This window comes from Chaetodon trifascialis, chromosome 22 (assembly GCF_039877785.1).
Source record: "Chaetodon trifascialis isolate fChaTrf1 chromosome 22, fChaTrf1.hap1, whole genome shotgun sequence".
NCBI classification, from domain to species: domain Eukaryota; kingdom Metazoa; phylum Chordata; class Actinopteri; order Chaetodontiformes; family Chaetodontidae; genus Chaetodon; species Chaetodon trifascialis.
The window spans coordinates 17,632,007-17,648,948 of NC_092077.1; the positions used below are offsets into that span (position 1 = coordinate 17,632,007).

At 43.7% G+C, this 16,942-nt stretch overlaps 2 protein-coding genes across 2 annotated transcripts; one reads left to right on the top strand and one right to left on the bottom strand.

Moving 5' to 3' along the window:
• Positions 1 to 573: 573 nt before the first annotated feature.
• Positions 574 to 13,672, top strand: parpbp (PARP1 binding protein). The gene is made up of 9 exons (XM_070991968.1): positions 574 to 693; positions 1,468 to 1,704; positions 3,042 to 3,212; positions 3,344 to 3,498; positions 6,246 to 6,429; positions 6,593 to 6,774; positions 8,009 to 8,090; positions 11,989 to 12,175; positions 12,681 to 13,672. The coding sequence occupies exons 1-9, from the start codon at positions 574 to 576 to the stop codon at positions 12,983 to 12,985; spliced, it is 1,623 nt and encodes a 540-aa protein (XP_070848069.1). The 3' UTR covers positions 12,986 to 13,672.
• On the bottom strand, positions 13,641 to 16,122 carry pmch (pro-melanin-concentrating hormone). Its single transcript, XM_070991969.1, has 3 exons — positions 15,832 to 16,122; positions 13,955 to 14,096; positions 13,641 to 13,823 (listed from the first exon to the last, which is right to left on the bottom strand). Exons 1-3 carry the CDS (start codon positions 16,069 to 16,071, stop codon positions 13,774 to 13,776), a joined length of 432 nt encoding a protein of 143 aa, XP_070848070.1. The 5' UTR covers positions 16,072 to 16,122; the 3' UTR covers positions 13,641 to 13,773.
• Positions 16,123 to 16,942: the final 820 nt, after the last annotated feature.

The window sequence follows — 16,942 nt, forward strand, 5'->3', positions numbered from 1 at the left end:
GTGCTACAAGCTGATTGGTTAAGAGGCGAGGACGTCACCGGCAATTTAAAATTTCAAAACAGCTTTTTGTCGTGGACGTGTATTCTCGAAGACTACTACAATATTAGAGGTTTGCACCATTAAAATATTGTTGTCTGTGAATTCAGGTAGCCAGAAACGTAAGATTCTTAGTTATATGTGTGCATCTTGTGGAACTTGACATAAAGTCTCATCGTAATTGTAAGTTATCTCGGTATCATTGTGTCATTGAGGCCAACAGACTCGAAGGGCTTTCTTTTCAATGGAAAAGGAAAGAGATGTCCTACAACTGTAAAGAGACTACTGTTTGCTTTGATGTCCAATGGCTTTATTTAGCTTCTTAAAGGTTATTTTATTGTGTGGTTTTGGTCGATTTTCCAGTAAAACCTGGTTTATTAAAAGCCATGTAAAAGAGAAATCTGATTTTACATTTTCACATCTTTGTTTTAAGTCTTGTAAGTTACGTTTACACAGGTTCTGACATTTGAATATACTCTTCTTTTTCTGTTGCTGTTTTAGTGAACAATGGAGGCTTTAGGAGACCGTCTGAAGGTGATGGTGAAAATCTTTAGGAGAGAGTACCACAGGGTTTTGCAGTCTGAGAGGACCACCATTCATGGAGCTGACGACATGCTGATGGTGCTGCAGCTGGCCATGGCAGAGGTTAATAAGCAGGTAAAGGTTCATTGCTTTTATTCAAACTTCAAAATCCCTTATTTGTCCCTCGTGGAGTGGCAAAAGTTTGCAAACACAAATGCACGCGAGCAATTCATTCACTCATGTAAAATGAAAAATACAACTGTGATCACTTAAATGACCATATTTGGATTCAAAGCAGACTCGAGCACTGATGGCAGCATGTAAGGAAAGAGCTGAAATACACATGGGCTGATGGCAGGGACAAACCCATAGCTGGCCAACAATAATAAAGCATAATAATAATAATGTCTAAAAGTGCAAAATGCATTTCTAAATCTATACTCAAGGTAAACCAGTCTCTTCCTGTACTGAGGCTGCTGATGAGCTTAAATGCCCTTTTTAATTATTCTTTGTTATGCTGTGTGAGGAAACTCTGTTCACCTTGCAATCAGTTATTGTCCTTTTCACAAAGGGATGTAAGCCAACAAATAGAAGAAAAACTGATAATATTTTCAATAAAGCAGTAATAAAACATGTAAGTCATGATTCTTGCTGTCAGTTATCCGGCGGCCGCGTCCGTCCCCTGTACGAGCCCAGTTCACATCATCATCATGGCACAGTTCAGTTGATCCTTCAGGCTGACTGTCATCACGTCTGTAACTGATGACATTACCGCAGATTTCCGGCTGAGACCGCTCATGGCCCATTTTTGGACTGCGAGAGAAGGTCTTTGTGCTTTTGAACTGATTGGTTCCAGGCTGTTGGTAATTACGGCTGCTGCTTTCACTGTTTTCTTTCCTCCTGTGACAGCACGGCGGAGAGTTCAAAGTGGCTCTGAGTGATGTCCTGATGGCCTGGAAACACTTACTGTTAGACAAACTTCACCTGCCACCCCCCAGCTCTGCACGCTTGGAGAACTATGATCTCATCCTGGAGGTATACGAATCCTTCCTGAAGCGCTCCAACACTGTGGACCTGCTTGATATCCTCTCCATGTACAAACAGCTGAGACTCGTGGACTCGGACCCAGAGGAGCCTGTGAGCCCGGTGAGCAAGAGCTGGTTGAAATCAGACTGATGATGTTGATTGTGGATGTACAGATTGGCTACTGAGTTAGAGATCAATCGATTTATCTCTCTAATGACTTGTTTTATTCTTCTGCCAAGATCCAGCTGTTTGAGTTCTTATCAGGCAACACGGAGGTCCCAGAGATTCCAGACTCCTCAGTCCCGTCAACACCGTCTAGTAAAAACAGGCCCTGCAGCTCACAGGTAAGCCCGTTCCTGCTTTCATATACTCATAAAACTTTTAGCATAAACCATCATAATAAACCTTATTTCCACTTTGCCCTCTACCCTCATATATAAGGTTTTTTTCACTTTTTTCAGGAAAATGAAATGTTTTTGGCAATAATCAATGCGTTTACTTTCCCAGTCTTCAGCGTACTTCATCTCTGTCTGGAATCCATCCTGCTCTTATTGACAGGAACTCTATATCAAATCACTTAGATTTAAGAGCAAAATGTGAATTAAATTACCAGACAGATGTTTAAAACATAACACGATGTGGGGCTGGACAAGGGCTCCTGTGGAGTCTCTTTCCTCAACTCTTCTCTGTCACTTGTGAAGTTATGAGGTTTCAGTGGAGGTTTGCTGCAGCACTACCAGCCACAGTGATGTAATTTTTGGAGGTTAATATGGGCTGTCAGCTGCTGTTTTTAGTGGTTTTACTCAGGCAATAAAGCTACTGTCCCTTTTGGTGGTTTATAAACACAACCTGAACTGGCCCCAAGCCAAATTTCGACTAAAGGAATAGTTCAAGTTCTAATGGAAAATTAGACATCTCGGAACCCATCAGCTGATCTGTGATGATGATATAGCGCCTGAGAGCCAATGTTTTGGGGCTTCTGGTGTACTTGCAGATGGCCAGATAACAGATAATGGATATCTGGGCCGAGACTTCCTCTTCCGTCTGCCTGCTGTAACCAGATATCTGCACATGAATGAGGGTAAATTAAAAAAAGTCTCAATGTCTGCTTGACTGTAGCAGCTTGAGGCTACATTAGCCGCCACTAGCATAACACACCCGAATGTCTGATCTCTGATCTGTCGGTAGCCGCGTTGCACTGTGGGTAACGTAGGCGCCATGTGGCCTGCAAACAGAAACCAAAATATTCTTTCTAATATGTTAATTAAAGAACTTTAGAGTTGTTTGAAGGTATATCTTTTGTTACTTCTGGACAGCACCAGGCTAGCTGTTAGAGCTTGTTTCTGACTTTTGCGCTAAGCTAGCTGGCTGCAGCTTCTTGATATTTGTCTTTAATTAATTTCTAACCAAAAGTGCTAATAGTGTAAATGAAATTTGATTTTATGTATTGTTAACAGGTGAAAACTGCAGTGAGAAGGGTTTTCTGCTCCTATCTGAATTTGCTTGTGAACTCCAAGAACGACATGGCCTTGGCGCTAACCCTTGACGTGCCGAGTCGGGCTCTAGGACAGCAGGCATTCACCGACATAAAACATGCTGCGCGTAACAGCAACACGTCTCTTTTCCTGGTAAGAGACGCCCACACCCAGCGTGTTCTTCAGCTTTCGCACTTGACGTCATTAGAAAACCAAAACTGTGACATTAAAATTGGAGTAATCCTCTCTGGTGCTACATTTGGGTCTCCTTCACGCTTCTGCAGGCTGTGACATCTTTTGTGAGGGCCATCCAGCTCGGAGGGAAGGGCTACGCTCCAGCTGAGTCTGACCCACTGAGGAAACATGTCAAAGGCCTGTCTGACTTTGTCCAGTTTCTAGACAACCTGGAAGAAATACTGGGGGAGATTCCTGACCCAAGGTACACAATGCAGCTTAATCCAGGCTTCCGCTCGCTCCCTGTCTTACTGTTGCTTTTGAGGTAATGCCTCCCGTCTCGGGACAGAGTCGGCTGTGATTGTCGAGAGGCTGTTTAAAGTTGTAAAAGTGTCACAGAGCTGGGAAACTCAGAGGAAGACAAACTACTCATCTTTTATTGTACTGTGTGTATATTTATGTTTTGTAGCTATCAAGCCCTCATACATTACGGGAATAATTAAATATTTTGTGCAAACTGTGAAGCTACAGCCAGGAGATGATTAGCTTAGCATAAAGGCTGGAAGCAGGCGGAATAGCTAGCCCGTTAGGCTGTTCTGTTGCTCTGCCTCCGGTCTTCATGCTATGCTAAGCTAACTACCTCCTGGCTCCACCTTAACACACAGACCTTCTTATCTAACTCTTGGCGGGTTTACAATGATCTTCAACGGTTTTCTTAAATTTTATAAAAACACGATCAGCTAATCCAACAAACACTACAAGAAATAGTTCATCTTTTTGGGAAATACACTTAATTGCTCTCTGATCAGAGTTAGATTAGAAGAGTGATGCCATTTCGTAACTGTCAGTGAAATAAAAAGTGACTTTTGCTCTGTATCATTAACATACAGCAGCCCGGCACTGCTTGCTGCATTTGTTGAACTGTTTTCAGCCTCACATTAATGCACATTTGTGTGCCTCATTGATGGGTTTACTTATCACTTTACAAGATCTTTCAGGCTTTGGATTTACACGCAGTACTTGCAGGATGAATTTATTGTCAGTTTGGTCTTTTCATGGAATTGTTGACAGTAAGAAAAACTGAGAATATCACTAGACTGATCCCCTCAAAATGACTGGATTCTTCAAGCTTACCAAAATGAGAAATTCAGGCTGAAATAAAGTCAAGAAATCCTAATGGTTACAGCAGTTTTTTTCCCTTGTTGCCAGGGATAAATCACCTATTTGTAGTAGCTAATCCTACGAACGCTCGTACAAGCAACTTTCCATTTCAAATAATGCATCATTACGGAATGCTGTATTTACTTTATTGATGTTTAATCCTCATGTAAATGTATTCAAATCCTAGAGAAATCATCCTGAGCAGATCAGGGGAATTCAGAAATTCCAAGAAAAGTTGAGCATGCTTTGGTATCTGCCAGCGACTGAGGTCGAATACAGTGAAATTTATGACCGAGTGGGATTTTCTTTGAATTGCTTCACTTCTTGCAATTTCAAGTTCAGGTTAAATTCTGTTTCCTCTGCGCTGTGGCTGATTCTCATGCATTAAATTAAATTCTGAAAGCTGAACTGAGCTCAGCTCTGTGTGGGGGCTTTGCTGCTACTACTTCCAGCTGGGTGTGTTGGTCTGGCAGACACCTGTGCACTGAAATCACACCTGTGATCATAAAAATCCACCTGTCCCTTTGCTGCTCGTTCTTATTTCCTTCAAATACCTGTAATGACTCCCATCTAAGCCTCTCACGATAACATTTGGATTGCTAAAGCATGTCCATCTTTGCTACATCAAAGCCCCTCTCTGTTAAGTAACTTGTTCCCTGTTTGGAGCTCTTACTTTGATGAATTATCATCAAACCTCGAGCTCCGCAGATCATTCTCCATACCATCACAGATTATTTTGGATGTCGAAGCATTTGGCACCACAACACAAGTGGCTATCAGAAATGATTTAGCCGTTCAATCATGTGAGGGCTGAGCTTTGAGGCGAAGCTGTTGAAGGCACCCTTTGTAGCGGTCCCAGTAGCGACGTTAGCTTCGCTCGGCCGAGCCATAACAACACATCGTGATGTTTGTGTAGTAGTGGATTCGCCTCTCGCTGCTCTTCTGAGGGTTCTCAGTTCGTGCAGGCTGATGAGAGCGCTCCACGTCTGATGAGACATTGATGAACCGGGCCAACATGTGTCTTTCAACAGGCAGTGCCTTTACGCTCTCAGTGGAGTACTGTATTTCCTCATACAAACACCTTCTATGGAGAGTTCAGGGCCCCTTGTTCAATGAACATCTGTTTTCCCAAATGATTCTGTTACTGAGCCCGGCTGGCTCGCATCAGAGCTGGGTCACGGCTGGACCACCGCCTCTCCACCTTACTGCGATCTTTCCTCGTACGCTTTAGCGCGCTTGACTCCTACAAAGCTACGGAGGTGATATGTTGCTATGATTTCTGGACACGCGGCGCAGACGGTGTGCGAGCATGCCCGACAATCCCACGAAACTATAAAGAGGAAAATCCTGGAGTTTCTCTGCTGACAGTCCATCGGTGAGAGCAGTGACAGTGCCCAGGGTGACTTTAACAGGGATTTGGAGCATATTTTCTGCTTCATAACTGTTAACATTGGCAAAGCTGCGTTACAGTGAAATAAAGCTCAACTGGATGTTAACACCGAAACAATTACTCTGAGCCCTTAAAGTCAGTGTCCAATTAATTGAAAGTGAAGCTGCAGTATATCTTTTGAAGACATTCAGACGAAGGCCCTGGCTTTTCTGGGTTTTCAGTTTTAGGAGAGAGTTATTCATGTTGGCAAATATTGGCTGAACTCTTGAACACTATTAATTCCATCCAGATGAAAACCTGTATGTGTGTGTGTGCGTGCGCGCGTGTGTGTTCTGCAGAAGAAAAGAGCATCGCTTTCCAAAACAAATTCGGGCGTTTTTTGTTTTTTTTCCTCCACTCTCGGCACAATGCAGCTCTCTCAGCAGATGTCATTGTGACTGTCACTGCGTTTTAATCCTCAGTGTGTGCGGAGCCAGGCTGGTGGCTGCCATCAGGGCGGTGCTGGTGAAGGGCCGCAGCAGCGGAGATGCAGTGTACGCTGCAGCTGAAGAGACGGCGAAGGAGCTGAAGGAGCGGATCTGCCAGCTACACCAGATCCAGCAACAGACCGCTAATGCAAGCCGGACCGGGATAAGCCCTGCCAGGGTAATGTACAGCCTCTGCTCTGCAGCCAGCCAGCTATAGTTCTGGCTTTTGTATCTGTCCTGAAGTCTATGCATTCATACAAAACCCACTTTATCTTCTTTAACTGTGAACTGAGTGAGCTGACAGAGCACTGATTTGTGTTTGTGTTGCTGCTTCCCTTCAGCCAAAGGTGCACGCAGTCAACCACGCCACAGCGTACGGAGGTCGGGACACTGTGAAGGTGCTGATGGCTCTGCTGGATGAAGACGCGTCGGCTCCTCCGTGTCAGAACAAGGCAGATCTGCTGTCTGAGGACCAGCCCGTCCTCAGTGGAGCAGAGGGGGCCTGCATGCTCACCCTGTTCAGGTCGGCACAAATAATCATGCAGTACGAACGGGGATTTGTGTTTCTGGGATTGCATGTTTTGCAGCCACGCTAGCAGTGGCTTTAGGTTCACCAGTTTGGTCCAGACTGAAAGATCTCCACAGCTAGCTAGCTACAGACATTCATGATCCCCAGATGATATATCCTACTGATCACGATGGTCCCTGATGTTTCACGACATTCACGCCCCCCTCAGGATGGATTCTAATGAGATCCCTTAACTTGTCCTCTAGCGCCACCATCAGGTCAAAGTTTTAGTTTACTTAGACTAAAGGCCTGCAAAACTGACGACGCTCCCTACTGCCTCAGCTGTACTTTGTGTTTAGTGTTAATTAGCCAATGATTGCATGCTAACATGCTTGCGAAACAACAGCATGTTAGCGTTGTCACTGGAAGCATGTTGCCATGCTAGCATTAGCATTTAGCAAAAAGCACTGCTAAATACAACCCCACAGAGCTGCTAGCATGGCTAAAAGCTAATACATATTCAAATAAGTTTTGAAATCATCAGTCAGTTCATCAATCAACCAAGAACTGGCAATAACAGTGGATTGAGAAAGACGTGCAGAGTGATAATAATGTTGTTTTTACCACAACAAAACACATCACACACTCGTCTGCTGCACCGGAGTCCTGTCTGTAAACAGTCGACTGACAGACCTTAAATTCAGCTAAATGCTTCGTCACATCCTTCAGGGCTCAAGTAAAGACTAGTAAATTAAAAGTTAATATTTGACTATGAGAAAGAAATCTCACAGAGCTTTGAATTAGATTTGAGCATTTTACTACCACAGGATTCAGAGTGTCAGAGTGGGAAAGCCCCTGAAACAGCAATTAGACCAACATGAGACTCTACATCTCTCTACTGAAACCATATGGAGGAAAATCCTCCCACACCACACTGGAACAATTTCTCTGGTCAAACATCTGAAATAAAAATAATAATATAAAAAAACAGCCAGTGGCTGTGGTCGGGGGGGAACCTACATTATGTCTGAGGTGGATGACATTGAATGGCTAATATCCAATTTGTTGCAAAAACCCGACATCAGCTCAGTCTGACGTGAGTGAAAACATCTTTCACATGTTGTGTGAAGCAGCGTTGAACAGAGAAGAAGCAGTGGGTCGATTTCTTGGTTAGCTGACCGTGTAGCTTTCTAGCTTTTCTAATTTATAAACCTCTTGTCTTTGCCTCTCATTGTGGCTCGCCCCTCAGATCCCCTGAAGTGTCTGCTGGATGTTCTCCAGAACCTCTGAGGAACCGAGTCCAAAGCCGGCTAGACCTGCTCAAACCCAAGGTAACGTGGGCCCCTTCATCCAAGAGCCCCAAATCCAAACCATCAGTTACTTCAAATTGAATCAGATGTACAAACATTGAAAATAATGTCTTTACATCCTGTAATTTCTCCCTGGTATTATATTATTTATTTTCTTAGCTGAAGCGCACATCTTAACTGACTTCCACCGTTCCCGTTTGTACAGCTGTGTTTTAGCTCTTAGTGTTGGTTTGAGGGTGCCGTTTAAATCCATGGCATAAAACGACTTATTCGTGGGGGATTCAAACCATTAACCAATCCTAATGATAAGTTATCCTATTGTCAGGGCTCAGCTCCATTTGCTTACAGTGCACAATAAAACACGCTGTATATCCGATATTGATATCTCTCCCTTCCTTCCTGGCTGTGAGCTCAGCTGTTTTCAGCCTCAGAGAATCCGTCACATTATCAGAGTACAGACTGAATTGGTTTTGTGCTTTTGTTGGTGAAATTTAATCTACGTCAAGCGAAGAGGCTTATTTCATCAGACTCGCGATTTAACGCTGAAGAACCCTGCTTCAGTCCCATCTTAAGGTACTTGAGTATTTCCATTTAATGCTACTTTACACGTCGACTCCACCGCTAATCAGCTGGTATCTGATGACGAGTTAGCCTCTGTGGGCAACAGCCAGTGCTTTCAGGCTTCTGGTGCAACTAGTGGATATCAGAGCCGAGACTTCCTCCTCCATGCACAGGTCATTGATTAGCAACTTGTTTTAGGTCCAGCAGCATTTGATCTCCATGAACAGACATCTGTATATGAATGAAGATAAGTGTTGTATTACCGAGCTTGTCCACCAGAGAGCGTTAATGAGTTTTTTGGGGGGGTTTTTAGCTGTAAATTATCCCACTCAGTATTTGTCTTGGTCATACTTTTTTAAGGGCTTCATCTAAGGGATTGTATGAAGCTGCTTGTGGCTCCAAAGGGAGCTCCGTAAAATCCGATGAACTACCTCAAGTGATGTCACTTGAGTCAGTGTAGGAGGAGGCTGAAAACTACAGTTTTGAAAATGAAACACGTCTGCAGGTGTGCCGTTAGAAAGGCGTGAGCTAACCACACCTCTGTAGCCTGATGTCTGCTCGAGGCTAGTGGCTCGAGGCTACATTAGCCGCTACTAGCATACCACACCCGAATCTTTGACTGAATCTCTGATCTGCTGGCAGCCAAATTGCATAATTTCAGTATTGGCTGGCTTATTTCAGTTACAACTTTAAACTGCTTACATGCTAACGCATCGGTTACGATAATCTAATGATAAAATATCCATAGAATCGCTCTGAAAGGGCTCTTCTGCACACTAATTAGGTCTTTCGCTCTGGAAACCTTCATATATTTTGCTGATGATACTTTCATACTGTAGCTGTAGTACCGTTTGCATGTAGGATTACTTGTACTTGTATTCTTACAGTGTCATATTGCAACCTTTACGAGAACGTCTGCATACACTCGACAGTTGCTGAGTCACCCAAAATACACTGACATGAGCAGCTTTAGATTTGAAGGTAGGCCTGATCTTTTAACCTGAAGTGGCTCTGCTGTGTGAACTCCTTTTGAACATGTATGCTAAACACATTTTGTGAAATGGCTCCTTTATTTGATTGCGCTAGCAGATGTCATTTTAGCTCCCCACAATCTGGCTGCCTTCCTGTTTGAGTGCGCTGTAATGGTCCCTGGGCAGCTCACCGCTTCCTGAACTCGGTGAGCGGAAGCTTTCTGCATCAATTTCACTTTGAAGAAGCCATATCAGTCGCGTAATTCGACTAGCAAGGGAAACTTGAAAGGTTATTGTTTCCTGTTGTCTGCTGAATGACTTTATCCCAGACTTCTCCAGCAGTTTCATCATGCACTGACGTCAACTGGCACACACAGAGATGGACAGATTTAGTTTCTGCTTTTGGGACATTTCCAAATCTCTTTCTCAGTGCCACAGATGATCAAAACACAGAAAAAACTTGACTGAAACTCTTTCAGCGTTGCTCCTCTGTGACGTCAGTAACAATGTTTGCGCAGAGATGCATATGATTGCATTGAAATACGACACAATATGCATTTTATCTCGGGATGACTGTATCAGCCTCTGATGGTGATCCCAGTCACGGCGCACCTGTTACTCATTCTCACTTTTATCACCTGCGTGTGAGAACACATGTTAAAACATAAAGCTGCAGAAATTGCTTGCACCTGCTTTTGGAAGTACTATCAGGAATGTCTTGGTCAGGTGTCTCCAGCATCGTGTCAGGCGGTGCGCAGAGGTTATTTCAGGACAGCCATCTTCAGAGGAATGAGGGCCGTCTGACCACACGGTGCCACGTTGGGCTCCCACCTGTTGTAATTGGATTAAATGTTCTCCGCCGGTCATAGTTTGGCCGTGTTCACTCTTCCATCCCCTCCCATTGTTTCTGGGGCGTTTCTGATATGTTTTATTAGCATGCAAGCGGGGCAGCATACATTTTTAGCTCGGTTATTGACGTGTGCCTCATTCTTAGGGTTACTGTTGTTTTAGGTGCTCTTTTAAGAAGTTCTTTTGAAAAGCACCAAGGCTTTGATCCCTTTGTGCTTTACGGACCCACCCAGCTTTGCTCGCTGTATTTTTCCCTCAGATTTCTCCTCCCTACTGTGGCCCACTGGCCTGAAGGGTGAAATCCTTGGATTGTGATAATCCCAAGCAGGAGTAGATCAAACACTGGATGAAAAGCTGTGGATCTGTGTGCCCCAGGGCCGGGATTGTAGTCTTCAATACTGTTCACTTTGTTATACCTAACTAGGTTGTCCGAAAAGGCTTTTAATGAGGCGCTGCTCTACTGTCTTAGACATGTAGTCATGATAAGAGTGAAGAAAGCCTGTTTGGAGTTGGGGAAATGTGTAATTCATCAACCTTTATCAATGACTGAAGCAATCAGCATGTGGCCTGTGATCAGTGCAAAATATACAGCAACATAAAGGTTAGCTAATTACAGACGGAGAGATTGATTTGAAACCATTTCAATAATGGCGTGCTCTTTCTCGTTTGATTTTTGTGTCCAAAACACCAAATTGAAGCCAGAAAATATGTTTTTAAAGCCAGGAATCTTGGCCACCAGCCTTCAGCCACTGATAGCGATCAACAACCACGCCACCATTAACATTTTTGGTTTTTAGTGAAATGTCTAGACGGCTATTGGATAGATTGCCGTGACCTTTGCTTTAGATGTTCGTGGTGCCTAGAAGATGGATCCTAATGACTCTGGTAATCCCCTGACTTTTCATGTGGCGCCACCAGCAGGTCAAAGTTTTAACTTATCCAGTGAAGTATCTCAACTTCTACTAGATGGATTGGCACAAAATTTTGTACTGACTTTGGGGATCTCCTGAGTTTTCCTCTAGTGCCACCATGAGGTTCTCATTTTTGATGGTTTATCACCAAACGTCTGCAAAAACCTTCCCATCAGCCTCAGCGGTACTTTGTGTGTTGTGCTATTTGTTGTTGTCCTGTTGTTATATTTAATGTTAGCATGCTAGCACACTTAGATGGTCACCATAGTAAACATTATACCTGTAATACAACGGCATGTTAACATTGTCGCTGTGAGCATGCTGGGATTAGCATTTAGCTCAAAGCACTGCTGTTCTTAAGGAAAGCCTCACAGAGCTGCTAGCATGGCTGAAACTTGGCACTCCCCTCGAGCTTGTTGAGCGGTTGAAAATGTGCAGAGAGGGAAAGCATTTCTTGAAATTTGAGCGCAAGTGAATTTTTTTCTCTCCAAACACCAAAGTAGAAGCCAGAAAGTACGTTCTGAAAGCTGGAAACCGAGGCCACCTGCCCTGAGTCACTGATACTGATCATCCACCGTGTCATCATGTCATATCAGGCAGATTAAAGGTTTGTTCTGTTTATTTCAGGCCAAGGACAGAGTCATTCGATCCCAGTTTGCGTGCACATACAAAGATGAAGAACTGCCACTCAACCGTGTGCTGGAGTTCCCCAGCAGCAGTCAGGTCCCTACCTGTGTGCACCCAGCACCCAAACCCAAAAACACCCTAGCTGCGGATGAGGAGTGCAGCTCGGATGTGGAGGAGACAACCACAGGTACAGGTTCAACTTTAATCTGATCACATCCCACAGGTTAATGTGCTGCACAGCATGCGGAGAAAAGCTCAAAATGTCAACACAAGCGGTGCAGCGTTCCCTTTCTGTTTCCTCTGACGCCACGCAGCTGGACGGAGGCCCAGGCACGCCTTCTCAGCTCCAGCCTTGAACCCTTCCCAGTCCGAGCCGTGGGACTGATGCTTAACATCAGCCATTAAACGAATCCCCATTCTATAAAACCAGCTCACACCCACATCTGTTGTAAAAACCAAAAAGCACACACACACGCAGACTTTTTGCCCATTTCCCCTTCTGTCTTTTGTTACGTGGGAATTCAGGCTCGCCTCCATCAGGTTACATGACAAATGTTAAATTTCAGCTTCACAGAATAAACACACAGCCTCCTTCAACCAGCAGCTAACGTCAGAAATTTCGTCACAACATTTTCCCTTTTTTTTTCTGCAAGCTTGTCACACTCGCTTTTGCTTTGTTTCACTCTTTCCAGCCTCTGAATGTCCAAATAAGGAGCAGAGCGGCATGCGGCGGGGGGCTGCTCTCGGGCAAAGATGTGGAAATGCCCAAAACAGAGGTGCAGGCCCGGGTAGTAGAAAGAAAACTGGCATTCAGACGCAGGGCAGCAAGAGGAAGCAGGTGGATTCTGATCAACGTGGAGGATCAGAGAACGAGCCTCCGCAGAAGAAGCAGCCCACGGTCTCAGTCAAAATGTCTGGCAAGACTGTCAGCAAGGCCTCGAGTAAGAAGAAGCTGATAGCCGGGCAGGGAAAGCTAACCAGCTTCTTCAGAGTCTAATGATCGTTTACTGTACTGGTGTCATGTTGGTACACTGGGTGGACTTTCTGTCAAATAGTGTTCATACAAAGCCGCTGAGTGTTGTACAGCTGTTTCCTCTCACTGACTGATGTTGTGAATGTTCCAATTAAGGCTGCAGCTAATGATTATTTTCAGTGTCAGTTAATCTGTTGACTTATTTTACTGAATTTAGTTTTGTGCAGCATGCTAATGTTGTGCCCCCCTTGCATGATCCCCCTTCCCCCTCACCCCCCTGCATGAGCTAAGATAACCGCCTGCTAGCTGTACCTTCATATGTTTGTACACATGAGACTGATTTCAGTCTTCTTATTTAACTCTCATAAAGATGGTGACCAGCTCTTTTCCAAGCTATTAATTTAATTTATTGCAGTGGTCTTAAAGATATTTTAATATTGGGGAAGGGGAACCAGAAAATGTAAACTTTGAACCGTGCTTTAATTTTCTGTTAATAGAGATTCAAAGAGGTTTAAGAAGCATTTGTACTCATTTAGCAGCGTGGAAAATGCAGGTTTCTGCAGCATGAATGGATGAATTTGATACAGATCATTGGGAGTCTGGATTTGGTCGGTATGCGTTTATCTATTTATCCTGTAATAATCCACAGTGCAATCAACTCTGTAAATATGATGCAGACTTTTCCTTTTTAATAAAGTTTTATTTTGTTTTATATTTTTGTGTGCCCTCATTTTCTACAAGGAAATGCATTTCAGTGTTGACGCACAAGAAAGAAATGTTCACAGCACATTGAAGGGAGGGCAGCAGCACGTCTATTCTTGCCAGCAGGGTCGGTACACTCTTCCTATCATACACCGCAGCACTGGAACAAGGAGAAAGTACTTGTATTAGTATATGAAGCCATTTGAAATGGTCACTTGTGATGCCACAACCTTATTGGTCAGTAATGTTGATGTATACTTGAGAAAATGAACCCTGGAAGCAGATGCTCACCGTCGAGGTCGGTGTTTCTGCGATCAAATTTCAAACTGTGCTCGGCGGGAGTGTAGCTCAAGCTTCGGTCTGCGAGCGGAGGAAGACTCCGGGTGAAGGCCGGGTTCAGCCCACGAATACTTTGTCTTTTCAGCCTCGCGTCCTGAAACACAGCATTGATCAGTGATTACACGTGACACAGCAAGACCACACACGTTTCCATACGACGGGGTCTGAACTCAAGTTGCAGAGGATTTGCAACAGCTTTCAAAGATAATCTTTTTCACTTGCAGGACAGGTGTTGGATCTGTCTTTACCAGCTGATCCAAGCCACAGGAACCCCAAATGGAAGAAATGTGTTTCCCTGTTTTTACTACATCACAGTGGCCCGTTTTCTTCCACTGCCCCGGTTCACCCAGATGGCTTTGTTCTCTCCACCATGGCAGCCTGTTCCCCATTACCGCAGAGATAACCACCATGTTCATGACACACAGGAGACGCAGCCGCCAGATAAACCCTCTACACATCGCAGCCAAACGTTTGAGGGAGCACAGATATATCATCATTCTTCCCACTGTGATTCCAATAAATCTTTATAGGCTTGTGATCATTTGACCTTTTCAGCTAATAGTATTTCCCGGTTTTCCAACGCTGCCATAAAAGATTTTCATAGATGTGTATGAAATATTGACTTAACAGTGAGACACGAGGACGGTGACCAGTTGAAAGGGGTCAAATGTTCAGACGCAGGATGGAGATAATGTGCTCTTTGTTGCTGCTGAAGCACGGTTAGCTGCAGTTGTTTGTCGAAAGATATCTCATATACTGAATAGTTATGATGCATGACTGTCGTTGGCAGAGAGACGAGCCAGATAAGTTGGTTTGGGGTGAATTAACTAACAATTACCCAAATGGCTAGTAATTTGGATTAATTTGCTGTTGAGGATTGGTAAATAATAACATGGCAACAACTTTTTCCTTCCAGAAACATGTGTCCTGGGTACTCTGTTCAATGTATTATACGGCATAAAAGTTGTTTTTTGAAATCAGATTTTTCAATTTCAGTTCATTACCTGTAAATGATTTCTGTCATATTTCTCATTGAAATTCCATTTACTTCCATTCTGTTGGGGTGAAAGCACATCGCTTCACTTTGCAAGGTTGGATCATCCTGCAACTTGCTGTCCATTATGCCCAAAATCATCAGATTGAAGAAGCTGCCTGCAGATGTAAATGCGCCTGGCCACTGCGCTGTAGCTCTTGACACACAAAAGCTATCGCCTCATCCAAATCAGTATGTTGTTTTGTTCTGAATAGGCCCAGTTCACGTCAATGTCTCTTCAAAATCCAAATGTTTACGATAATATGGTGATTCTGGGCTAAAATCATGAGTACTTCCTGATTGCTAAATCTGATTGCAAAGGATAATTTGATTAGGTTTTCCACTGCAGGCATAACACATGGCAAGTGGCAGTATCTCTGGTGGTGAAGCTGATACAACCTGAAATGATGTGGTTCCTCAAAAAAAAATAAAAAAATCATATGTCTGTGACTTTAATCTTTTTCTCCTTTTTGTTCTCTTAAACTGACAACTTGAATCTCAGAAATTCTGAGTTTTTTTTTCTTGGAATATTGAAATATTACCCACCTCCTCCAGCTCTGTATCTATTTATTTATTTTATACACAATAGGCCTAATTTGCAGTTCTAGAAAAGCGTATCTGATCAACTAAAGAGCCAAAGGGATTTTCCACAACCTGGCAACCCTAAAACATTTTTCTTATTACTGGTCTATGAAGCGTTAGTAAACGATTTATTAACCATGAATAAAGCTATTGGTTCCTCCTTAAACAGCATGAGGCTTTGAAAAGTCTTTAACTACAGTGATGTGACACTTACCGAGATGAAGTGTTTTCCATCTTCATCCCTCACGCTGTTGTCCAGCACATGCTTCCACCAGTACACAGGAGGAACCACAGCGGGCTCGATCATGGGCTCGTCCTCCAGCAGCACGCCCAGGCCATCTTGCTCTGTTACGATGTCTTCTTCTTTGTTTGCAGGCGCGGCTACAGCGGCCGAGTGGCTGCTCAGCTCTGAGACCAGCACTAGAGTATACAGGACAGAGTACACAGAGATCATGGTTTCTACAATATTCAGCTCTGCAGTCTTTGGATGATGTTTTCTCACCCAACAAGTGTTGTGACTGAGCTCCCAGCCGACTTATATATTCAGGGAGAGGGCATTTTGCTCACAACTTAAGCCTATTGAATGCAAAAACGCGTCATGTCTCCTGCAGATGTGCATCTATCTTAAAGGCCAAAGGTCACAGCAAATGTGCTGTAATTCCATTGATAGGATTCCATTGATTCACCTTTTCTCTCTTCACAGAGAAAAAAGGTGAATAGCCATGTTTTGTCTGTTTAGACATGTGGTGAATACAAATGGATAAGGAGGTGAAACACGTGGGGCTGTAATTTCCACCTCATCACAGAGTAGCATCAAGGAGGCTTATAGGAGGTCAAAGGACAGGACTTAGTTCTGGACCTTTTCCTTCAAAATCCACATCCTGAAATGAACCCAGCAGGTAACAGGACAAAGACTGCCTGGGTGGCCATAGTCAGTCATTTTCTCTGAATGGCATCAGTGGCTGAGAAAAATCAAATGACTGACCGCAAAGGTCAGTAATATGTACAAAAACCTTCAGACTCTGGACACCGTTGAGAGTAATGACGACTGCAGAGTCATTTTAAAGGAATAGATTGATATTTTGAGAAATGCTCTTATTTGTCGTCTTATTGCATGTTAGATGAAAAGATCGATACCACTCTCATGCTCATGTGCTGAATATAGAGCCAAAGCAAGGAGACGGTTAGCTTAGCATAAAGACTTGAGACAGGGGGAAACAGCTAGCCTGGCTCTGTTTAAAGGCAACAAAAAATTTTGCCTGCTAGCACTTAAAGCTCACTAATTAACATGTGATATCTGCCAAGAAATAGTCTGGCACACAGCC

What these genes read in the sequence shown, in the direction of transcription:
- pmch (XM_070991969.1), bottom strand. Translation starts at nt 16,071, where the DNA reads ATGATCTCTGTGTACTCTGTCCTGTATACTCTAGTGCTGGTCTCAGAG. An exon ending in ATGGAAAACACTTCATCTCG is followed by an intron (nt 14,097 to 15,831) that starts GTAAGTGTCACA and finishes GCTGTGTTTCAG; the next exon opens with GACGCGAGGCTGAAAAGACA. An exon ending in CAGAAACACCGACCTCGACG is followed by an intron (nt 13,824 to 13,954) that starts GTGAGCATCTGC and finishes TCCTTGTTCCAG; the next exon opens with TGCTGCGGTGTATGATAGGA.
- parpbp (XM_070991968.1), top strand. Translation starts at nt 574, where the DNA reads ATGGTGAAAATCTTTAGGAGAGAGTACCACAGGGTTTTGCAGTCTGAG. An exon ending in GGGGAGATTCCTGACCCAAG is followed by an intron (nt 3,499 to 6,245) that starts GTACACAATGCA and finishes TTTAATCCTCAG; the next exon opens with TGTGTGCGGAGCCAGGCTGG. An exon ending in TGCATGCTCACCCTGTTCAG is followed by an intron (nt 6,775 to 8,008) that starts GTCGGCACAAAT and finishes CTCGCCCCTCAG; the next exon opens with ATCCCCTGAAGTGTCTGCTG.